General features: G+C 46.9%; 1 protein-coding gene across 2 annotated transcripts in view; it reads left to right on the top strand.

Moving 5' to 3' along the window:
- The window catches only part of Mcoln2 (mucolipin TRP cation channel 2), a 40,954-nt gene extending 19,651 nt beyond the window's left edge, over nucleotides 1-21,303 (top strand). For both annotated transcript variants that reach the window (XM_041652495.1, XM_041652503.1), the window contains exons 3-14: nucleotides 389-562; nucleotides 945-1,098; nucleotides 2,007-2,091; nucleotides 2,186-2,282; nucleotides 2,977-3,076; nucleotides 6,261-6,373; nucleotides 7,947-8,096; nucleotides 10,359-10,460; nucleotides 10,567-10,689; nucleotides 15,858-16,064; nucleotides 17,695-17,816; nucleotides 20,531-21,303. In XM_041652495.1, coding sequence (XP_041508429.1) covers nucleotides 389-562; nucleotides 945-1,098; nucleotides 2,007-2,091; nucleotides 2,186-2,282; nucleotides 2,977-3,076; nucleotides 6,261-6,373; nucleotides 7,947-8,096; nucleotides 10,359-10,460; nucleotides 10,567-10,689; nucleotides 15,858-16,064; nucleotides 17,695-17,816; nucleotides 20,531-20,567 — 1,464 coding nt within the window. In that variant the 3' untranslated portion in view covers nucleotides 20,568-21,303. The remainder of the gene's footprint in view (nucleotides 1-388; nucleotides 563-944; nucleotides 1,099-2,006; nucleotides 2,092-2,185; nucleotides 2,283-2,976; nucleotides 3,077-6,260; nucleotides 6,374-7,946; nucleotides 8,097-10,358; nucleotides 10,461-10,566; nucleotides 10,690-15,857; nucleotides 16,065-17,694; nucleotides 17,817-20,530) is intronic.
- The last annotated feature ends 1,152 nt before the right edge of the window (nucleotides 21,304-22,455 follow it).

The following is a 22,455-nucleotide window of genomic DNA, read 5'->3' as shown; positions in this document are numbered from 1 at the left end:
CTGAGACAGAGAAGCACGTGACAGTCCTGTCTGTCTGAGGCACTTCTGTCAGGCTAAGGAACCCCAGAGAAAGTCTCAGGACAGACAGGGTGGGAGAAACCTTAGGGCTGTTTCTTCAGCTCAAGGTCCTGGCATGTCCCAGCATCGTTCTCTGGGATGCTAAGTCCTGTTGATCCAATGCAATGGGCGATTCTCTTTCAGGCTTGTTTTTTTTTTTTTTTTTTTTTTTTTTTTTAACAGTGTTGCTCTTAATGTGTAAATCAAGGAATGGATATTTTTCCTCAGATGCTTAGCGATGAGAATTGATAAGAATTGATAACAATCAGCAGCAGCCATTTTCTTTCCCTGGTAAATGGCAAAAACCACATTCCTGTGTTTTCTTTTGCAGCTTGTTCGCTTTGGCTTAGGCAACCAGCTGGTGGTGGCTTTCAAAGAAGATAACACTCTTGCTTTTAAGCATCTGTTCTTGAAAGGATTTTCCGGAGTTGATGAAGATGATTATAGCTGCAGCGTATACACTCAAGAGGATGCCTATGAGAGCATCTTCTTTGCTATGAAGCAGGCGAGTGTTCTAAATGTCCTACTTTTAAACACTACAGTGTGTCTTGTCAAGCTCTGGCAACTGCCTGGAGGCCAGTAGGGCTCACAGGGTAGAGCCTAGGAACCTCAGTGTGAGACACAGTCTGAGAGACGAGTAAGATCTTGGTTTCGGCTGGGAGGAGGTTGCGAGTATCCCTCAGGGTGTTGCTTTGGTGTGGCGTTCGATGAGGCAGTGTGTCCCTGTTCAACTGAAGAAAATAACCGTATGCAGTGTTGAACTGGACAGGGGTCCCCCCAAAGGCATTGTATAAGCAATAGAAGTAGCTACAGTTGTATTCCATATGGTAGGACTTGTGGTTTTTAAGAACTCATGTGTTTATTTAACTGTGTTTTTATAAAAACAGTATCGTCATCTAAAGAACATTTCCCTGGCAACTCTTGGTTATGGAGAGAATGAAGACAACGGAACTGGCTTGAAATTCTGTAAGCAGCACTACAAGACAGGCGCCATGATTTCTCCTAACGAGACCCTGAATATTGACAGTGACATTGAGACAGGTAACAGCAGTGACCGTCTTGTCATGTGACTTTGTCATTTTCTGTGATGAGCAAAATGGCTTCTGTGTGCTGGCAACTCAGTGGAACTCAGAGGAGCAGGCTCTCTCTGGCCCGGGCTGTCGGTTTCCACAGTTGCCGCCCAAGGCTTTGGCTCAGGAAACCACACGTTCCTGGTGATGGGAAGGGAGCGCTGTTTTGGTCTGTCTCTTCGAACATCTTAAAATTCTGCAGTATGTGCTCTTAACCATGTATCCTCTGCCTCCACTTCCCAAGGGCTGGAACCAAGGGTTTGCACTGCTATACCGCTCTATCGTTTATAAAATATGCAGTGGTCTTCAAAGGCGACTTGAGGTTGGTGATTATCATTCCTTCCCTTAGGAGACTGCTTGACAAAAAACGTCCCAGCTCACCATGCAGTCACTTGGAGCTGCTCTGTTAAGAATGTAGGTGAGCACACAGTGTGTGCTTTAAGAATGTAGAAGAGTAGGTGAGCACACAGTGTGTGCTTTAAGAATGTAGAATTGGTGGTACTTGCCACCCATGCTTTTCTGATTACTATGTTCCAAAGAAAAGAACATCTTCTCTTTCCTCACAACTGGTCGAGGTTATGCATCTGGGGAAGGAATGTCACACGGGTGTTGGGTCCTTCCCAGGGTATTGTAGCAGAGGGCATCTGAAGCCTGCTTCTTCCTGAGACTGCCAATGTTATCACGGTCCCTGGCTAAAAGTGGCCCCTGCCAGCTTCTCCACTGAAGGGTTACTGTGCTCCATGTTGTAATGGTTTGATATTTTCTGGCAGATGTTTTGAGATGTTCAGAGGGTCCCTCTTCTCCTAACAAGGCTGCCGTATGCACCTAAGCATCACGTTCTTGCCGGAAGTGACCATTCCCGGTCTGTCTTTGCTCTAGACTGCATTCACCTAGATCTCCAAGTGCTGGACAAGGAACCTGAGGGCTGGACACAGACTGCTTTCTTCAGGCTGGATTTTTACCGGTAAACACAACATGAGGTCTCAGTCCCCAGGAGAGGAGGCCAGGGGTGGACATTAGCATCGTTACACTGACGGATATGCTTCTTACTTATTCAGGCTGGTGCAAGTTGATATCTCCTTTGCCCTCAGAGGAATTGACCTACAGGCAATTCACTCCCGAGAGGTACCAGACTGCTACAGCTTTCGGAACACGGCAAGTGTCTTTTGTCTTACGGTGACCTCCGTCTGGTTTGTTCCCTATGGCTTCTGTAGAAGAAGATAAACCTGAAGTCTGCTGCACTGGTCTCATCTAGAGACTGTTTCATGTAAAGATGGAGCCAGGCCTTTCCAACTCCCTAAAACCGTTTTCCTGGACTGGGAAGGTGACTCCCGTGAGGATGTGAGTTCAAATCCCTGGCACCTACAGAAACCCTTTACCCTGCAGTTCTTACCACTAAAAGAAAATTGTGAAGGAATTCTCCTAGTTGGCTTCAGCTGTCAGCTTGACACAGTCCATGGTGACCTGAGGGAGTGTCCACAAGAGGACCTCAGGGGAGAGTTTTTTCTTGACGGCTGATTGATGTAGGAAAGCCCCTCCCACTGTGGGCAGCACCGTCTCTGGGCAGGTGGTCCTGGGCTGTATAAGAAAGCAGGCTGAATGAAGGCTGTGAGCAGCTTTCCTCTGACGTGACTCAGTGATGGAGTGCGAATTGTTAGCTGAAATATCCTCGGGCTGCCTAAGGCCTTCACAGCGACAGCTGCTAGAGCAGAACCCATGCACTGGGGACATTTCCATTGCTATGATCTCTGTATCAGGGTTCCATCCTGGGGCTGCTGACTTTCCTGAGTGGTTGACCGGAAAGTTCCCACCTCCCGTTGGACTATAACCTCTCCATTTCTGCCTCTAGATTACCTTCGACAACACAGCCCACAGCGGAAAAATAAGGATCTATTTTAACAGCGAGGCCAACATAGAAGAATGTAAAGCCATGAATATATCTGGATCTAGTAAGTGTGTTATGCGACCTGCCCTTTGTGAGTTACAGGGTGGCTTGGGGCTCGTATGATTGTTGTGGATGGCGGTGGAAAGAAAGTCCCATAAAAACAAAGCTCAAACACTAGTCTCGAGACGTCTGTCCAAGTCAGCAAGTGTTTATTGCTTCTCTGGAAGACTTAGCATGAGTCAGTGGCTTGGGGGATCAGTCTCTGCAGCCAGATGGCCTGCGCTCACCATTCTGATTCTGTTCTCTGTGTCTGGGGGCTTAGACCTATGTCTTGGCCTCTCTGCCTTAGAATTCTCTACAAAGCAGCAGCAATGACTGTTTGCTGAGGGCATTGGCACTCAGTGCTGAGAGGGGAAATCATCAGAGTTGCTGGGCTCTAATGGAGGAGGAAAAGCCATAGTGAGGGAGGGGGACATGACCAGATCTCTAGTGTGTTGTGGTTAGGGACGAGTGCGGACATATGAGCGGTCTGAGGAAGGAGGTAAATGACAACTTTGACCAGGGCCAAGTGGGAATCATAAAATGATCTTTGGAGAAGGCATGTTTTGACACAAGCCTTGGACAGCAAAGAAGAGTCAAGACCCAGAGCGCAGAGAGCAGCCTGAATAAACATGGGGACAGATCCTCAGTCACTTCATGGTCCATGTGCCCAAAGTGGCCCTGATGAGCTAGGTGTGGTGTCACGTACCTGCAAACTCAGCACCGTGGAGGAAAAGGCGGGGAAATTTCAAGTTCAAGGCCAGCCAGGTTACACAGGGGTTCCTGTTCCAAAATATGTAGGGAGGAGGAAAGCCTAGGCTCTGTGGATCCCATTTGGGTTGTTCAGTGGTCAGGGTGATGTCTCTGAAAGGTCAGCATTGAGAGTCGGCAAACTTTTTAAAAATGAGTTCCCCTTTGACCAGACAACCAGAAACATGAAACACGAGACACATGGTCTCTACCCTAACAGTGGACCATTACTTCTCAGTTGTACAACGACTGATGATTTTGAAGTCTTCTCTTCCTTTTCTAGCCCTGGTTTCAGTTGTTCCTGAAGGAAACACACAGTTTCAGGTTTGGATAAAATGGTTTCCTCACCACAGACCACCACCAAGCGAAAGCTGCAGCTGTGTCCTGGGAAAAGAAGTCACCTTGGTCATATTTAAAATGTGGTTTTCAATAATCACCACGAGGATCAAAATGCTTCACAGTTTCCCAGGCATCCGCAGACCATGACTCCTTCTTGATAACTGGGGCTTCCCCCCTCCCCCCAACCTGTGCACAAAAGGGAGGAGCTCTAGCTCCCCCTGGTGGTCAATGTGGAGAAATGCAGGCCACACAGCTGAGTGGAAAAAACAGCTAAAATGTGCTATTCCTACAGCTATGTCTTAGGAAACTTGACCTCGTCACCAAGAAAAGACGCATTTAAGATAAAGTGAAGGGATTGGGAAATCATTAAAAAGCTGGGGTTTAGAAACCAGTTTGGGAGATGGTTTATGCCCTCTCTTTCATCTGAAGCTGTGTGGTGGGTTGAGAAGCCCTACCTGAGCGACAAGGGCAGAGGCGACATCTGGCGGGCTCTGGCTGCTATTTCCCAAGTGTTCTGCTGCTCCTTCCCGCTCACTCAGCATCTGGGCTGCTTGCTTCCCTTGTTATCAACCACGTTTACCCACATCTCCTCAAAGTTCAGGCAATGGCCCCTTTCACAGGCGGACCTCATCTGCTACCTGATAACCATTTCCCCTAAAAATGTGCTTCTCGTCTCCTCCAGTTTGAGTTTATAACGAGCCCCATGAGGCTTGGGAAGAAGTGGTGAGCGGGTCTCCAGGCCATGGGGGGAGTGATAGTACTTACTGCTGGGCGGGAGTTAATGCATTTGGATATCCCTGAGCCAGTGTCCCTCAGGCAGACAGAGGTAGGGTGTCTGTACACATCACAGGTTTGGGAGCATGGGATGAGTAGGGTGTGGGGTTCAGGCTTATTCTGAACCAGGGTTTTCCAAGGCCAGTTTCCAAGCTGCTTCCACAAGATATTTCGACAAAATAGTTTCAGTGGGGGTAAGAAATTAGTGGCTGCTGGATGCTGCCAACACTTGGGAGGCTGAGGCAGGAGAATTTCTACTAGTTCATATTCAACAACTGTATTTGTCTTAGCTACTTTTCTATTGCTGTGTGAACACCATGACCAAGGTGACTTGGTGACTTTCTAGAAGGTGACTTAGAGAAGGGAGAGTCGTTTGAGCCTGTGGCTCTGAGGGCTAAGAGTCTATCGTGGCAGGCAGACATGGAGTAGTCAGCTGAGAGCTCACAGCTCGACCCACAACCAGGAAGTACTGGGGAGGCAATGGGAGGGATGCTGAGAAATGCCAGCATCTCCAGAAGTCACAGCCACCTCAAACACATCCCAGCTACAGGCTCATAGCAGCTGTAGTGGCAGAGGCCCTCAGGGGGATTGCATGGGAACACGTCAGCAGGCAGACACTCACAGAGGAGAAACCTGCTGCTTCAGCTGGGTTCCCACTTAGGACCCCATCAAGCCCCAGATCATGGTCGAATTCATTGTCCCAAACCAGATCAACAGCTATGAATCTGGGAAGGGGACCAGGTGTTGATAGGGATGGAGGAAGCTAAGAGATGGGAGTGGGAGGTCAGAATACATTGCAACACAATCAATAAGAAGAAACATCTGAAACTTGACCCCTTCCCCAAATAAATCAGAGCAGGTGTGTGTCAGTGCTGTTCTGGCCAAGGGCAGGTGTGCCCGTTCTAGGCTTATGCTTGTGAAGGTCCCCAGGCGGGATAGAGAAGTCAGTATAGTTGCCATGTGGAAGAGGGGAGCAGCAGCTAGAATGTGCCACCGTGACGTCTGGGAGCAGCTAAGCTTACAGACTGCTCTCTCTGACAGCCTCTTGCCCTGTGCATTCCAAAGCAGACCCCAGATCACTACTGTCTTCCCACGAGTTGTTTTCTTGGTGTTGGAAAGCAGGCAAAGCCTTTCAGATCAGTGCCGTGGTGGGACGGTGCACGGTGGAGCTGATGAGCAGGGCTGCGGCTTCTCACTGTATAAAGCAAACTCGCTGTCTGTCTTTTCGCGGGAAGCAAATTAGGCCATCCCGGCACTTTAGCCACTCTTGAGTGGGGCCTAAATGGATCACTCTCCACAATTTGTGCAAGGTGTGCTTAACATTTGCATTCTGCCTTGTTCTGCAGTTCAGAGAAGCACTCAGTATGTCCTGGTGTTTGACGTGTTTGTCATTATGGTCTGCCTGGCATCCCTTATCCTGTGCACCAGATCCATTGTCCTTGCTCTGAGGCTGAGAAAGGTAAGCGTGGCTCTTCCCTTTCTCCCTCCACTCAGCCTGCAGCCTGCGTTTGTCCAAGTCTCTGCGGGGTCTGCTGGGTCTGCCTGGTATGCCTGGTCTGCAGGATCTGCCAGCACTGGGCTAGGCTGCCCTTTCTCGATTCATACAGGAAGAAGAGGCCCTGGGGATGAATGTGACAGGCCAGTTGGTGAAGGGCTTGTCATGCAAACCTCAGGATCTGAGACTGATTCCCAGCACACACATAACAAAGCCAGACAGGACTGTGTATGACTGTAATTCCAGCTCTGGGGTGGTGGAAACAGGAGGCTCCCGTGGCTCAATGGCCGGTCAGCCTGATGGGATCAGTGAGCTGCAGGTTCAGTGAGAGATATTATTTAAAAAAAATAATAAGGCAGAGAATGGATGAAGAAGACACCTGGCATTCACATACATACATGTGCATGTGAGCATATATACATGTGAACATAGATGCACATATACACACAGCAAAATTTTTTAAAAAAGGAAAAGGTTTAAATTATTTCAGGAGGTCCGATAATTATTCTGCTGGAAATCGAGCTAACAAGTACAGGTATTTGTGGTAAGCTCTCAAGCATTTAGAAGCTTCCAGAATAAAATTTTAATGTCAGGGATGCTCTTAAGAGCATGTGTGGGCTCCATCTTCTGTCTTCAGGTCAGAGTTCCCTGACAAGGAGGCACGGAGGATGGGTGGAGATGAAGCATGGGCTACTTGGATTTGATTCCCTAGGTAGTTTATTGTACCGTTTACCTGCTCCGGTGTGTATTCTCGGGAGTGTGCCCTTCAGCTCTCCGTGTTGTAGGTGCCCACTGGGGTCCGGGAAAGCCGAGAAACATTGGCATACCATCTTCAGAGCAGGAAATAGCCCACGTTCTATTTTCTTTGATCTCGACTGCCATGTTGGTTTTTAGATATTTTTTTTTTGAGATTTATCATTTTATGTGCATGAGGGTTTTGCACACATGTATGTCTGTGTGCTTTGTGTGTCCTGTGCCTGCAGAGGCCAGGAGAGGCATCAGATCCCCTGGAACTGGAGGGGCAGACAGTTGTGAGTTCCTGTGAGGGTACTGGGAACTCAAGCCAGGTCCTCTGGGGGAGCAGCCAGTGCCCGTAGGTGTTGAGACATCTCTCCAGCCTCTTGACTTGCACTCTGTAAATATCTGCTTCATGTCTGCTCTCCAACCCTCTAGATATCCTGACTCCAATGCTGACGTCCTTTCTGCCAAGTGCAGGTACAGCATTGGGGACACAGTGCTCACACCTGGACCCCAAGAGAATCTTAGTTTGAGGGTTTCCCATCCACCGGCTTGAAGGAGGGCATGCTATGCAGTGTTGGGAACACACTAGGTTAGCACTGTTGGGCTAACTTAGTGCTTGGGTTAGTTTATCAGGTGTTTAAATGCTTGCTTACACTGGAGTAGACAATGTGACTTAGCGCGCGGCGTTGTGTCTCCCCGTGAGGTAGATCTGCCATCTTGGAACTGTTTGTTCTTGCCTTCTGCCTCCAGAGGGCAGTGTGATTGGTAAGAAATGCTTTTTCCATGTTTGCGGTAGAGGTTTCTGAACTTCTTCCTGGAGAAGCACAAGCGACGTGCGTGTGATGCTGACCAGTGGGAGTTCATCAATGGATGGTACATCCTGGTCACTCTCAGCGACCTCATGACAATCATCGGATCCATATTAAAGATGGAGATCAAAGCCAAGGTAAGTGACATGCCATCTAGAATCTTATATTATCTTGGCATTGTGAGATACAGAATCCCTCTAGAGACTAGTGTGAGTCTCATGTTTTTGTTTGTTTGTTTTATGTGTTTTTTTTTGTCTGTTTGTTTTGGGGGGAATCTTTTGTTTGTTTTTTTGAGACAGGGTTTCTCTGTAGCTTTGGAGCCTGTCATGAAACTTGCTCTATAGACCAGGCTGACCTTGAACTCACAGATCCACCTGTCTCTGCCTCTCGAATGCTGGGATTAGAGGTGTGCACCACCACCACTCTGCAACCCTCCTGTTTTTTATGTCACCTATGACATAAGGCTGCCTCTCACTCTTCCTTAGAAGGAGAGTGCACCGTGGAAGGTGACCTCTATGGCCTTCCTCCAGGCATGTATAATCTTGTCTTTAGAACAGGAATTGAAGTTTGGGAAGATTGAGGGCTTCCTTTGTATTGGTTATTTATTAGTTTATCTGTCTATTTACTTGTGTCACTTGCAAAGGAAGTAACTGGCACACAGACCAGTTACCTCTCCTGAACATATCTGAAGAGCCAGTGGCAAGTGTGTGTGTATGTGTGCACGTGTGTGTGTGTGTGTGTGTGTGTGTGAGAGAGAGAGAGAGAGAGAGAGAGAGAGAGAGAGAGAGAGAGAGAAGTGGGATTCCCCTCTGTATGCTATGACAATGTTTTATTACCATTGATTAATAAAGGAGTTGCTTTGGCCTATGGCAGGACAGAACACAGTTAGGTGGTGTATCCAAACAGAGACAGAGGTAGAAAGAAGGTGGAGTGAAAGATACCATGTCGCTACCAAAGAAGAAAGACACCAAAACCTTACCAGTAAACCACAGCCTTGTGGTGATACGCAAATTAATAAAAATGGGTTAATTTAAGATATAAGAGCTAGCTAGAAATATGCCTGGGCATCAGTAAAACAGTGTTTTAGTTAATATAGTTTTTGTGTGATTATTTGGGTCTGGGTGGCCAAGAAATGAACATGTAGTCTCAGCTTACAAATGGTACCCAGTGTGTGTGTGTGTGTGTGTGTGTGTGTGTGTGTGAGAGAGAGAGAGAGAGAGAGAGAGAGAGAGAGAGAGAGAGAGAGAGAGATGCTGCGTTCCCAATAGCCCAGGGAGGGAGGAGGAGTACTTGGGTGTCACGAAGTCTAACTGGTTCTTTCTGTTAGTTCATTGTCTGTTCTCATAGTTGGATTCTGCTTCCTTTGGTCAATTGTTCTCTCCTCTGTTCTTTGTCAGTCTTACAAAGCTGTCCTCCTCATGGCTACCGCACTTCCTGTCTTTATTCCAGCTACCTCGGCTTCTCTCAGGCTGACTTCCTCTCTGGGCTGGACTACCTTAGCCACCTTCTTGCTGGTGTTTCTGTCTTTAGCCTTATATCCCACAGATCCGTCTGTACAGTGGCTGGGAAAACTTCCTAGAAATACCCACCTTGCTGTGACAATCCCTTCTGCCCCCCCAAAATCTACTTAGGATGAAGGGATCTCCCATCGTCATGGCCTCCAAGGTCCCCCTCTCTGGGCTCTGGTTCCCATCCTAGCTCTACCACTGCCTTTCCGTATACCAGATCTCAGCTTTGGGGATGTTCAGCATCTGTCCCTGAGTCTGTAGATATCTCTCCAGTTTGTGTTGTGAGGCTAGTCCATTGAGTGGCCTCTGTGAAAAATAGCCAGTGTGTCTCCTGTTGAATTTAGCATACTATTGTTGGAATTGTGTTAGCTGTCTGTCATGTTAATGCAGCCTAGAACCTCTTGAAAGTAGGAACTATGTCAGTTAACCACACTGGAGTATACTGGGCTGTGTTGTTTGATATTTGGCGAACACCATGCTCTTTCATGCCTAGGTCAGAGTGGTAAATGCAAGTTCTGTTTCAAAATGTTATTTGGAAAATAAATCAGTTCACAAAGTACTAAAAGAAATAAAAACCGAACATTTGAAGCTTTCCTCTGCTTCTTTCCCCCTCCTCTTAATCCTTCCCCTCCCCTTCTTTTCTTCTTCTTCATCATCATCATCTTCATTGTTTTTGTTTGGAGACAAGGTCTCACTCTGTAGTTCTGGGGGCCTAGAACTTACCACGCAGTTCAAGCTAGCCTTGGGAACTCACGATTGTGCAGCCTCAGTCTTCCCAGGGCTGGGGTGACAGATGTGCGTAGGAGGCAGTCAGTTCACCCATTAAAGGGAGGTAAACAAGCAAGGAAACTGGGCCATTTCACTCACCTGTGTTTTCCTTTCCTTCCCTAGAACCTCACAAATTATGATCTGTGCAGTATTTTGCTCGGGACGTCAACGCTCTTGGTCTGGGTTGGTGTCATCAGATACCTGGGCTATTTTCAGACATACAATGTAAGCTTCCAGAAGTGCCACCGTGCTTGACACTCCTTCCTCCTCCTCTGGGTCCTACCTGCTCACTTCCATCCTCAACCCATCTGCTTCTGCCATTGTTTTTCAGGTGCTCATTCTAACCATGCAGGCCTCACTGCCCAAAGTCCTTCGTTTCTGCGCTTGTGCTGGTATGATCTACCTGGGCTACACGTTCTGCGGCTGGATTGTCTTGGGACCGTACCACGAGAAGGTGAGCAGCGCTAATTCTTTCTGGATCGAGGGCATTTGGGGCCCTTCACCTTGCGCCTCCAGCCCTCACCCCCTCCACTCTTCTCCAGCAAGCACCCTGACGTCAATACCTGGAGAACTTTTGCTTTTCTGTTTCTCTGCTGTCTCCTTTTCAGGATATTGAGGCACCTTTAGGATTTTGAAACAAGAGCTACAGGAGATGGGAAAATACACCTCTCATGGTAGCCTGAGCCTGGCGGAGGACCTGACACATTCGACCAGTTGTTCAGCACTGGAAAGTGTTTGCACATGAGATCACTGTTAGCAAAACGTAAGAAAAGTAAGATTATGACAAAATCGCTCTAGTGTGAAGTATAAGTGTTATGTCCATATTGACGGAACAGAGAGGAGTAATGGCTCTACCACGGGCGAGCACTTCCTTTCTCTTGAAATGGGCTCACATTTGTGAGGGTGGTTTTGATCAAACTTCAGGTTTTCGTCTTATTGAAGATCAGAATCAGAGTCTCTGTTATTTCCCTTCAGGTAGCATCGTAAGTCCAGGGTAGTCAGGCTCATGGTCGGGCTCACATTTGGACCTATGGTCAGGCTTATAATCAGGCTTACAGTCAGTCAGGCTCACGGTCAGGATCATGGTCAGGCCTATGGTCAGGCTTACTGTCAGACATGGTACAATCCCAAATGCTTTGAGAAAGGAGGAGGCTGTGAGTTCAAAACCAGCTTGGACCACATAGCGAATTCGGGGCTAACCTTAAAAGCGGGAGACTCTGTCTTGAAATGGTGTGATGATTGATAGAACGTCATGAGGAGGAACCAGCGAGGCTGTGTTCAAGCCAAACGATAAAAAGAGTCAGTGCATCTTACAGCGTTTCTTCCCCAGCCTCCTGGCTGCTGAGACAACAGAAAAGATGACAGCTACCCCCTGTTGTCCACGGGGTGGGTGTTGTATGCCCAGGGTCTCTCTCACGTCACATACAGTCCCTTCATGTGCACCACTCTCCTCTGTATCGGCGTAAATAAATGCAATGCAGATACTAAAGAATATTTACACTTTAATGATAAACTCCCGCATGGCACAGGAGGTAGGAAGGAAAGGGCCAGAGCCGCCTCCTGCACGCCCATTTATCTGTAGGCATTCGCCCGAGGCAAACCCCGCCCCCTAAAGGGGCTGTCTTAACCCTACACTCCTCAGGCACCCAGCAAGGACCAATGAGGCAGGAAGCACAAAGGATTCCCTCCAAAGTCATCTAAATAGCTCAACCCTAAGTTCTGACCTTGACAGTCAAGCTCTGTGGTTGGTTCGCTGTTCACAGGCTGAGTGATACACACAGCTCAAGCCCTCCTCCACATCAATCAAACCCCAGTTTGGAACCCAGGGTTCCCTCTCTATCATATTTAATGTGTCCAAAAAGAGTCTCGATTTTTCTTACAAGACAAAGCAGTCTGATGAACAAAGTGACAACCTGCAGCTTAACTGCGGATCTTGATGATCCTATTGATTTTTCTGTTTGGTGTCACTTCTTTGAAGGTGATTCGTTGGTAAAACTTGTTCTTTGATACATAACTCTGACATGGAGAGCCCGCCATCTGATCAAGGCCAGAGAATATCTCATGCTTGCCTCCTGCTCCTGGAGCGTCTCCACCTCTCCGTCACTAGAGGGCACTGTTGCACCGTGTGGAATAAATACTGAGCCTAACCTGGGTTTCATCAATCCATTGGCCCCAAGACAGTTGGACAAGTGGTCCTCTGTTCTTTGTCATGCGTTCCGTGCTGCTCTTCCATCCCTCACCACTATTCTGGAAGGTTCTCAGTTAATACTGTCTGAAGTTTACTGAAAGCTGCATTTTTTTTTCTTTTTGTTAGGCCCTCTAAGTTCTTTATCTCCCTTGCTCTCCTGGTAGCCTTCTGCCTCTGTGATAAAATGCCCAACAAAATAAACTTTTAAGGAAAAAGGGGTTTATTTTATCTCATAGTCCAGGGTCACTTGGTCCTGGTGCCCTAAAGCCTGGGACCAGGCAGCGCATCGTGGCAGGGCATGATAGAGGAGGCAGCCTGTTTGCAACATGGTACCCAGAAAGGGAAGAGGAAACAGGAAGGGCTGGGTTTCCAGTCTGCCCTTCAAGGCATGTCCCCAATGGGTGCTACCTCTTAAGGGTACCCAATGGTACCACAGTCTGGAGATCAAACCTTTATCACAGGGGCCTTTGGGGGGACATTTTGAGGTCCACGTTACAGTACATCATCTCGTCATCTTCTCTCCCTGTGAGATGACAGCATTCCTTATGGAGAATAGAAACCTTAATATACCGAACCATTTTCAGACAGCAAATGTAGCATCAACTCTGGCCTTCTCAGTCTCAGTAATCCTGTTAGGACCAATAATAACCTACGGTGCTTTTCTTGGTATTGTCTGATGCGTACCATTGTAAAAGGACATCCAGTTTGACCTGAGAGGCAGGTGGTACTTGGGGACCCTTCCTCAGCTGTGTTCCTTTGGTGTGTGTCCAGATCACCTGCTGAAGACCTGGTCACTTGCTGGTGAGCCTAAGTGCATCCATATGTTCATCTTTGTCATCCAAAGGATGGGGGTGGAGCTGGGGTGTTCTGGGCCAGCACTGGCCAAAGACTACAAAGCATGAGCCACAAATGCAGCTGTTGTGCACACTTCAAAATATTCTAAAATCCTCATGAAAAATCAAGAAGAGCAGGACAGAGCTGATTTTAACTGTGTGTCTTGTTAAGCTTAGCACAGCCCAAATCCTCGTTTTGGTCCATAAGCAAAGACACCTCGGGGCTTCAAGCTTTTGCCTTTTGTCCTCCTTGAAGTCTGATTTTGGAGCCTCCTACATGTCTCATCTTAGCTATTGTTTCTTTATTTTTGGAGATAGATTCTCATGTAGGCCAGGCTAGCCTCAAACTTGCCATATAGCAGGGGCTGACCTTAAACATCTTCCTTTCTCTACCTCCTGAGGCCTTGGCTTAGAGGCACGCATCACTATGCTCTGTTTATGCAGGTCTATGGTTCAAATCCGTGGATGCCGATATTGGCAAGCCCTCTCTCTGTCAAGGGTGCGACACCCCCAAACACCTCAGTTCGACGTGCTAAACAGCCACATGTGGTGGGCGACTACAGTTTGGGTGTGCTTTTCACTTGTGCCAGTTCCGTTTGTCTCCCTCACAGAGTGAAACGAAGCCATCTCTAGCAGCGCTGACTGGTCAGTGATGCCCCTCACTCCCACCTCCAGCCAGGCTGATGGACGGGGAGAGTGAGGGGCTGGGTTTGCACAGGTCAGTGGGTGAACAAACGGAAGCCTGATTCTGGAATTTGGTGTTTTCCTGCCTCATTTTGCTGCCACTTTAAATTTGAAGTTGGAAAATTTTACTGCCCCCAGCAGCACTGCCCCCTCAACTGATCTGCTAGAATGTCCAGGTTATACCATGAGTCCTTGAGTCAGAGGCCCTTCAGGGCTACCCGAACCCTAGAACAGCCGAGCATCATGGTAGTTTCATTAGTAGTTTGAGAAGCCCAGCAACCTGGAGTGTGAAAGCCATTCATCACTTAAAAGAGACAAGAAAGAAGTTCTAAAGGGAAGGTGTCATGAAAGTCCTCCTTGGTGCAATTGACTGGGAATCAAAGCTCCAGATTTCCGAGCTTCCTGTCTTCCCGCTACACATCTGATGGCAGTGATTCAGCTCAGGAACAAGAAGTGTCAGATCGATGTCCGTCTCCAGCACTAATGGACTTTGGCACCACGCTCCCTGAAGACGTCTGGGCACAGAGACTTAAAGAGCGCCGATGATCTTCCAAACCTCATCTTGAATTATTAAGGACTTCTCTAATGTGGATTTTACATTTCCCGTCTCCAGGGAACATTATTTTTCTTAAACTATGATGCATAAATCATTGTTTTGCATTGTCCCCATTTTACAAATAAGAAGCACAAGGCATTGAAAAACCATTGCACTCTGCTGAGGCCACGGACAAAATCCTGAAAATTCCAAGGCTTTTGGCCTTGCCCAGATATTTGCTTATTCAAAATAATCACAAGTGAGCTGAAACATTCTATCTAACTATTACAGGAGATTCTTGCTGCTGAGACAAAATAGCTAACAAAAGAAACAAAAGGAGGGGTTTGCTTTGGCTTCCAATCTGAGGGCACATCTCATCACGGTAGGGAGGTCGTGGTGGTGGTGGCACATGTCACCATGGTAAGGAAGAAGTCGTGGTGGCTGGTCATGTTGCGTTTGCAGTCAGGAAGCAGGGAGAGATGAACACTGGTGCTCAGCTCACTGTCTCCTTTTATTAAGTCCTGGGAATATATAATATGAATTATTATATTGATTATAATTATTATAAACTATTATAATATATATTGCCTCCTGTATATAGGACGGATCTTCCCACCTAAGTTTAACTAGTCTGGAAACTCCTCAGAGACCTGCGGGAGATGCGTCTCCCAGGGGACTCTGGATCCCATCAAGTCCAGGATCAATATTCACCATCGTATGATTCTGGCCCTGACCTTTCCTGCAGACACCCTTTCTCCAGAGTCTTTCTTTCTGGCTGGGACTCGCTGCTTCACTTGGACTCCTAGTGCCACTTTTGATTGGCACCTGCCCTTGTTCTGCCCCTCTCCTAGGAGCTCTCCCACATCATGCCTTTAGTTTTGAAAGATGTGTGCACCAAATCACATCACTCCAATGTCTCGGATGGCCTTCCCTCGAGTCTGCTTGTGAGATAGCTTGAGTCTGATGTATGCCTGTCTCACCGAGACCCTGTGCGGCTCAGCACCTGTGTCTCTGCTCAGCCATTGCTATGTCTCAGCACCACAGTTCCACATAGACACTGGACACAACCCCTTCGTCCTCTCGCTGAGAACTAGTTCAGAGCACCACTGACCTTGTAGTCTATCTCAGCTGTGGTATGTCCACTCTGGGGGGTGAAAGTTCCTAGAAGAGTGTTTCTTATGTGGTTGGGAAGGCTATGGTATGGCCACTTAGGAAAACCTTTGGATCTCGTGTTGTCTTCACTACTTCCATGTGTAGCTGCTGTAAGATACGCACCACAGCTCTACTGACGACTAAACAGAAGAAAACAAGCCAGCTGCAGCTCCCTGCGTCCTGCCCTGCCATGCGGAGACTCAGGAGTTCCTTTGTGTTTGCCCCTGCAGTTCGAAAACTTGAACATAGTGTCCGAATGCCTGTTTTCTCTGGTCAATGGAGACGACATGTTTGCTACCTTCGCTCAGATCCAGCAGAAGAGCACCCTGGTGTGGCTGTTCAGTCGCCTTTACCTGTACTCCTTCATCAGCCTCTTCATTTACCTGGTCCTCAGCCTTTTCATCGCGCTCATCACCGATTCGTACCACACCATCAAGGTAAGCCACGGCCAGCGTTTGCTGCCAGAATCACCGCAAACGTTGTATGGGTTGGGTCATGAGATAGGCTGTAATCTTATTGAAACACAATTTTATTCAAGTTTTTCAAAGTTATAAAATAGATATTTTTGATGACTAACTATAAATATGCACTTGTCTTAGGGTTTCTATTGCTGTGATGAAATCCCATGACCAAAAGTAACTTGGGGAAGAAATGGTTTATTTTATTTGACTTACACTTTAATATCTTATTCCATCATTGAAGGAAGTCAGGACAGGAGCCTGAACACAGGAGCTGATGCAGAGTCCAGGGGCTGGGGGATGCTGCTTACTGGCTTGCTCATCATGGCTTATTCAGTCAACTTTCATCTAGAATCCGGGACTACAAGCCCAGGGATGGCGCCACCAGCAATGGCTCGGCCCTCCTTCATCAATCATTCATTAAGAAAATGCCCTACAACCGAATCTTATAGAGGCATTTTCTCAATTGAGATCCCCTCTTTTCAGATGACTTGAGTTTGTGTCAGGTTGGCATAAAGCTGGCCAGCACAGTACATGAAACATTTTACTTGTTACCCTGAACAAGGTGATTTGGTTTAGAGGCATGCTGGGAAAAAAGAGAGAGGAAGAAAAACTGAGTGTGATTAACTTGACCCTAGCGGATGCCCCTGCCTGCATGGCTACCTGGAACTCAGGTTTCAGGGTAACTTCCAGGGATGGTAGGTGATTGTCACCCTGACAACTGGGTGGATAGTGACATACCTCACACCCATGGATAAGAACACTTGTAGTGCACCCTTCATTAAGGTAAAGAAAGGGAAGGTTCCAGTTTTCCCGAGCCCTGGTGCGTCCCACATCCTTTCAGATGGGGCCTGGGTGGTTGGGTTAGAGCTTCAAGGAAGATCACTGTCTTGGGAACTGGAATCTCCGCAGCAGATGGTTGTGCTGGGAAAGCTACTTAAGAACCAATGCCTCAGCCATGCAAGGTGCTGCCCTCTGCTCAGCCCTTCCCATACTAACTCAGAAGGAAGCTGGTCAGTGATCCTCATGTGGGATTAGAGTCACAGTGTACGTGGTACTTGGCCCCTGTGGCAGGGTGTGTTGGGACAGAGTTGCAGGCTCTTGCCATGAAAATTCAGATCTTTGGTATGGTAGTGTCTTTGTGTGGGGGTAAGTATCAGTGTTGAGCTGGATGACCTTACTGTTGAGAAAAATCTACCCCCATCCCATTTTGTGGCCAACTTCATGCACGCAGAGAAGGCAGGTTATGACCCTGTCTGATTCTAGGTGGGCAGGGTGGAGAGTGAAATCTATCTGCTGGTCTCACTACTAACACGCTAACTTTCTAGTTTTGACTATTTCTTGAGTTCCTCTTTTCAACACACATCTTCTCCCTTTTCCCCTGGCTGGTTTTCTGGAGCTTTCCTTCCCATTGTTCTCAGTTCCCAGGGCCTCTCTGGCTCAGATGTTCTAGAACTGACAGACTGAGTCATCGTGGCTCATAATCCTTCTTGGATCCGAACTCGCACTGGGGGAGTTTCATTTCTCAGAGGTTGGTTGTGCTGTTGACAAGGGGAACAATTTCTCACACTCTAGAAAGCAGGTAACAGCATTGTGTGCTTTTCAAAAGAAATACCAGCAAAATGGGTTTCCTGAAACGGATCTGCAGAAATTCCTGAAGGAACACAGTGGCAAAGATGGGTACCAGAAAGAACCACCGGCCTTGCTCTCCTGTGTCTGCTGTCTGAGGAGGTCAGTATTGAGTCTATAGCTGGGAGAAAGCCATCCCAAAGTTAACGCTGCACTCTGAGGTCAGCGTGTGGTGGGAAATAGTTGGTGTTTGTTTTCTTTCCTCCCCTGTACAAATCTGTTTGAGAAATAAATTGTTTCTTGTAAAACAATGTTCTACACAATAAGCTTTTTTGTAGAAAGCTCCAGGACTTGATTAAAATTCTTAGGAACCTTATGAGAGCCTCACGAGGAGATAAACTGTGGCATGAGTCAAGAGGCCGGACTCTTAAGGGACCAAAGGAAGAGGACTTTTATTTTGGAGGTGAACTTCCAGGCATGTTAGATGCATTCTCCCCCTTCTCAGGATGTGGAACCCATCATTGGTTCCTTAGACAGATGGGGACCTGCTGGGAAGGAAACTTCTGGTGTCTCTCCTAGTTACTATTTACTAGTTTCTACTGCTGCAACAAAACATCATAGCCAAGGCAACCTAGAGAAAAAAAGAGTTTTCTGGGGTGTGCAGGGTCAGAGGTTGAAGCTGTGGCCATCGTGGTGGGGAGCCTGGTGGTAGGCACTGGAGCAGCACATGAGAACTTACATCCTGATTCGCAAACACAAGGCAGAAAGAGCGGACTGGGAATGGCATGGGTTTCTGGAGCCTCAAAACCCACTCCAGGTGAAACATCTCTACAAGGCCACACCCCCTAGTCCTTTCCAAATAGCTCCACCAACTGGGGATTACGTGTTCAGATGTATGAGCCTATGGGGACCATGCTCTTTCAAATCATCACAGCGCTCTTGGTTAAAACCCTGCATCAGTTGCTCTTCCATGCTCAGCTGGGCTTTGCTGGCTGTTTGGACTTTGCAAGAAATATTGTAGGAAAGTTGCTTGTTGGCTCCTGGCTGCCCGGCTAGCTTAGACCCAAAATAACCACACATAAACTATTTTAATTAAAACATTGCTTAGCCCATTAGCTCTAGCTTCTTGTTGGCTAACTTTTACATCTTAATTTAACCCATTTCCATTAATCTGTGCATCACGATGAGGTCGTGACCTACCAGCAAAGTTTTAGCACGTCTATCTCTGGCGGTGGCTCCATGTTGTCCCCCTGACTCTGCCCTCTTTCTCCCAGCATACAACCTAGCTTTTCCTGCCTAGTTTTCTTCTGCCCTTGCCATAGGCTCAAAGCAGTTCTTTACTCATTAACCAATAAAAGCAACACACAGACAGAAGGACCGCCCACACCAAAGAATGGTGACCAGAGTGTGCCACCCAGTTGTGTGGGAACCAGAATGGAGGTCAGATGGTTTTCTTAAGGGCATACATCTGTGTTTCACCTGGGTTGGGAATAGACATTTTTAAGGTATGCCTTACCCATGTTTTTGAGGAGAATTTTATAATCCAAATTCCTAAAGGAAGAGGGGAAACCATGACAGATTAAGCCCTTAAACATGGTGTGTGTGTTTGTGAATGAATTCACTCTACATCTTGAGGCTTGCAATGGGGTAACGGACCATGTCCAAGGCTTGCAATGGGGTAACGGACCACATCCAAAGATGTCTGGTAACATAGGATGAGATCTTCTGAGATATTTGCTAAATTGATTTCATCTTCTCGGAGCATCAGATTGCTGCCATAGACTCCAGGATAAAGGAGAATTAATTTTCTTAGTTGGCAGCTGCCTCCTAAGAAATGAGAAGGAGAAGGCAGGTCCCTGGATCTGTTTTCCTATTGTGCAGCTATTGCAGTAGTGACTTTCCTTGTTGCTATAGCAAAATGCCTGATGAGAAACACCTGAAGGAAAGAAGGGTTTGCTTCAGCTCAGGGCTTGAACAAATAAAGCTTGGCAACCAGAGCACGTGGCAGCTGGCCACGTTGCACACACAGCTGAGAGGCAGAAAGAGATGAACCCTGGTGCTCCCTTGACCTCTTTCTCCCATTTTCGTTCACCCCAAGGCCCCAGCCCATGGAATAGGGCTACACACATTCAGGGTGGTCTTCCCTTCTCAGCAAAACATCGGTAGAAATACCCCTGAAACACAGATTAATACATCCCACACCCTCCTGAACCACTTGAAATCTGCAGTTTTGTCAGTGTGAGCCTAGCAGCCCCAGAGTCCTCTTCCTGGGCCTTGCGTGCTGTGGCTCTTTGGAGAGAAAGACTTGGTTGAGCAGACATGAGCTGTCGAATGTTCTCCACCATGAAGGAGAGCCTGGCCTTCATAGGCACCGATAAGGCTCTGTGAAACCACAGTCCTGAGAGATGGTGGCTGCTCACAGGTTGTTTCCAGAAGTGTCTCTCCAAGCCCCAGAGTGCGAACATTTCCCTTCTTCAGTTTTCTTCCTGTTTCACAGTTTGCACATGTAAGCTGTGTGTCTAGAATATAGAGTGTCCCAGTATTTTTGTCAAGATTTTGGAAAGTCTTGAGTGGGGATATAGCTCGACGGTAGAACACTTGCCTAGACGGGGTAAGACCGTCAGTTTGATCCCCACCACTACTATATAAATAATAAAGTTTCAAAAATGTGAATGTCAGGCATGGCAATGCATGTGTTCTGGAAGGGGGCAGAAGGATCAAAAATTCAAGGTCATTCTCAGCTACAGTGTTTGAGGCCAGCTTGAGCTACATGAGACCCTGTCTAGAATAGCAGCAGCAGCAACAAAACAAAGCTACCCAAACAAAAATTCTTAAGTTATTGCTCTCCTTATTTTTCATCTCCTTTTCTGTTACAGGAGAGGAAGTGATGACCACTTGATTCTCATTGACTAAAACCCTTCTAATGCCAATCAAGTCCAAACCTCTTTCTCCTGTGGAGGTGCAGAGAGACCCCAGAGGGAGCAGAAGTTCACTAAAAGATTGTCTTACTGAATTGTGGATCCAGAAGGAGGAGTGTCTGCCAGCTTCTGACCAGAAGTGACATTCCAAAGTTACCTTTTACAAACATGGAGGGCAGAGGATAGGCCCTTCCTGGGAGTTAATTGAAGTGTGATAATGGAATTCATCAATAGTCTGCTCGTTTGTGACATCATAAAGTTGGGCTGAAAATATTAGCATTTCAGAGTGTGTAAGCAATATTAAAACTAGGTAAAAGTATATGCTTGTTGCCAGAAAAGGGTTTGTTTTAAAAATGTAACCCTTGGATTTGAAGACATTTGTTAATTCATGGTCAGCACAGAAATATATTTGGTTTCTATCCCAAATTAAGGCTTGAAGCTGAGGACTGGCAAGTCGTGAAAAGTCTCGCACTCAGGCACTAACCGAAAGATGGCTATTTGTATTATGAACTTGATTCTGCAGCATGCCACGCTGGGTCTTTCAGCCCAGTCGGCAGGACGGAGCAGACCATATGGGTATCTCCTCAGCTGAGCTTTCCCTGGCCTGCACACACAGCTGAGTGGTGCTAAACCTGAAGTGGCCCCTGGTTTCATGAGTCATCCCCACTGTGGTGGGAATTTACCTATGTCAAGCAAGGAAATATGATGTGTGTTTCCTCAAATAAATTTATTTTCCCAATGCTGTATTGCATAATTACTGTGTGTTAAAACGCAATGTCTCTCAACAGCTACCAAGTGTGAGTTTCGTATCACACTCCTTTTAACTACCTTGTCTCCATGAGAGATCTCTCGTTTTTGAAGAGCTATGCGGCTTGGTCCACAGAAGCTGCTCAATAAAGATCTGGGCTAATTGCAAGAGGTTAAGATCACCTCAAACACAGGTTTATGGCATAGCTGAGGTATCTCAGGGACTATGAGTTCTGGTGTGGAGTGAGATTTGAACCAGCTTCTCAGAGCTGCTCCTGCTCTGGCATTGTCTGTACCCCAAGACCCTGTTGTCTGGTTCACCTTCTGCTCCTTACCCCTGATCTTTCTCCATTGGCTTACATCAAATCTGGGCAAAGAAAATCATACAGTCAATAACATTAAAATTTGTAAGAAAGTAAATGATTCGTTCCAGGGCTGTCATTGCTGTTCTTGGGGGACAACCCGAGTTCAGTTCCCAGCACCCACATGGTGGCTCATAGCCTCCATAATTCCGCTTCCATGGGGTTCCATGCCTGCTTCTCATGCCTGCAGAATGGGGCAGATGCACAATGCAAGCAAAACACTTGCACTCCTAATACAAACAAATCTTTAAAATTTTTCAAAGAAAAAGACTAATGTCTACATATGGACTGCTTAGTTAAAATGTCATTTTAATTTATTTTTCCTTTTACAGAAAATGCCAAGATCATAGGGTTTGGTTTTGAAACTGATGACCATCAGACTGAGGTTCTAGAATTCATTGCCTGGTTCCAGATCAGGTGTCTGATTAAACCGTTGCTAGTTGGTTCTGAACAGACTAGATTTCCAGGCTGCAGCTGTGACTGTCGTTTGAACAGAAAATTAATGATGGTCTTGCCCATTTTTAGCTATTTTTTAAATTGGCTTTCATGTTTCCTTTCATTTCTTTTTGTTCCAGTTGACTCAAATACTTTCAGAAAGAAAAAAAAAATTTTTTCAAGGTTACCATGGAAACATTGTTTTTTCTCTTAATCATTTTAAACAATTGCCTTGTTATCTTTCGGATGTCATTGAACAATGTGGTATGGTAACTGCTAATAGGAAAATCTGGGACAAACCATTTCTTCTCTTAGACCTCCACGTGGGGACTTGGCTGC

This window comes from Microtus oregoni, unplaced genomic scaffold, assembly GCF_018167655.1.
Source record: "Microtus oregoni isolate MIOR12 unplaced genomic scaffold, Mior012 000000F_ref0000247, whole genome shotgun sequence".
In the NCBI taxonomy this organism is placed as follows: domain Eukaryota; kingdom Metazoa; phylum Chordata; class Mammalia; order Rodentia; family Cricetidae; genus Microtus; species Microtus oregoni.
This window is presented reverse-complemented; position numbering and strand designations above follow the sequence as displayed.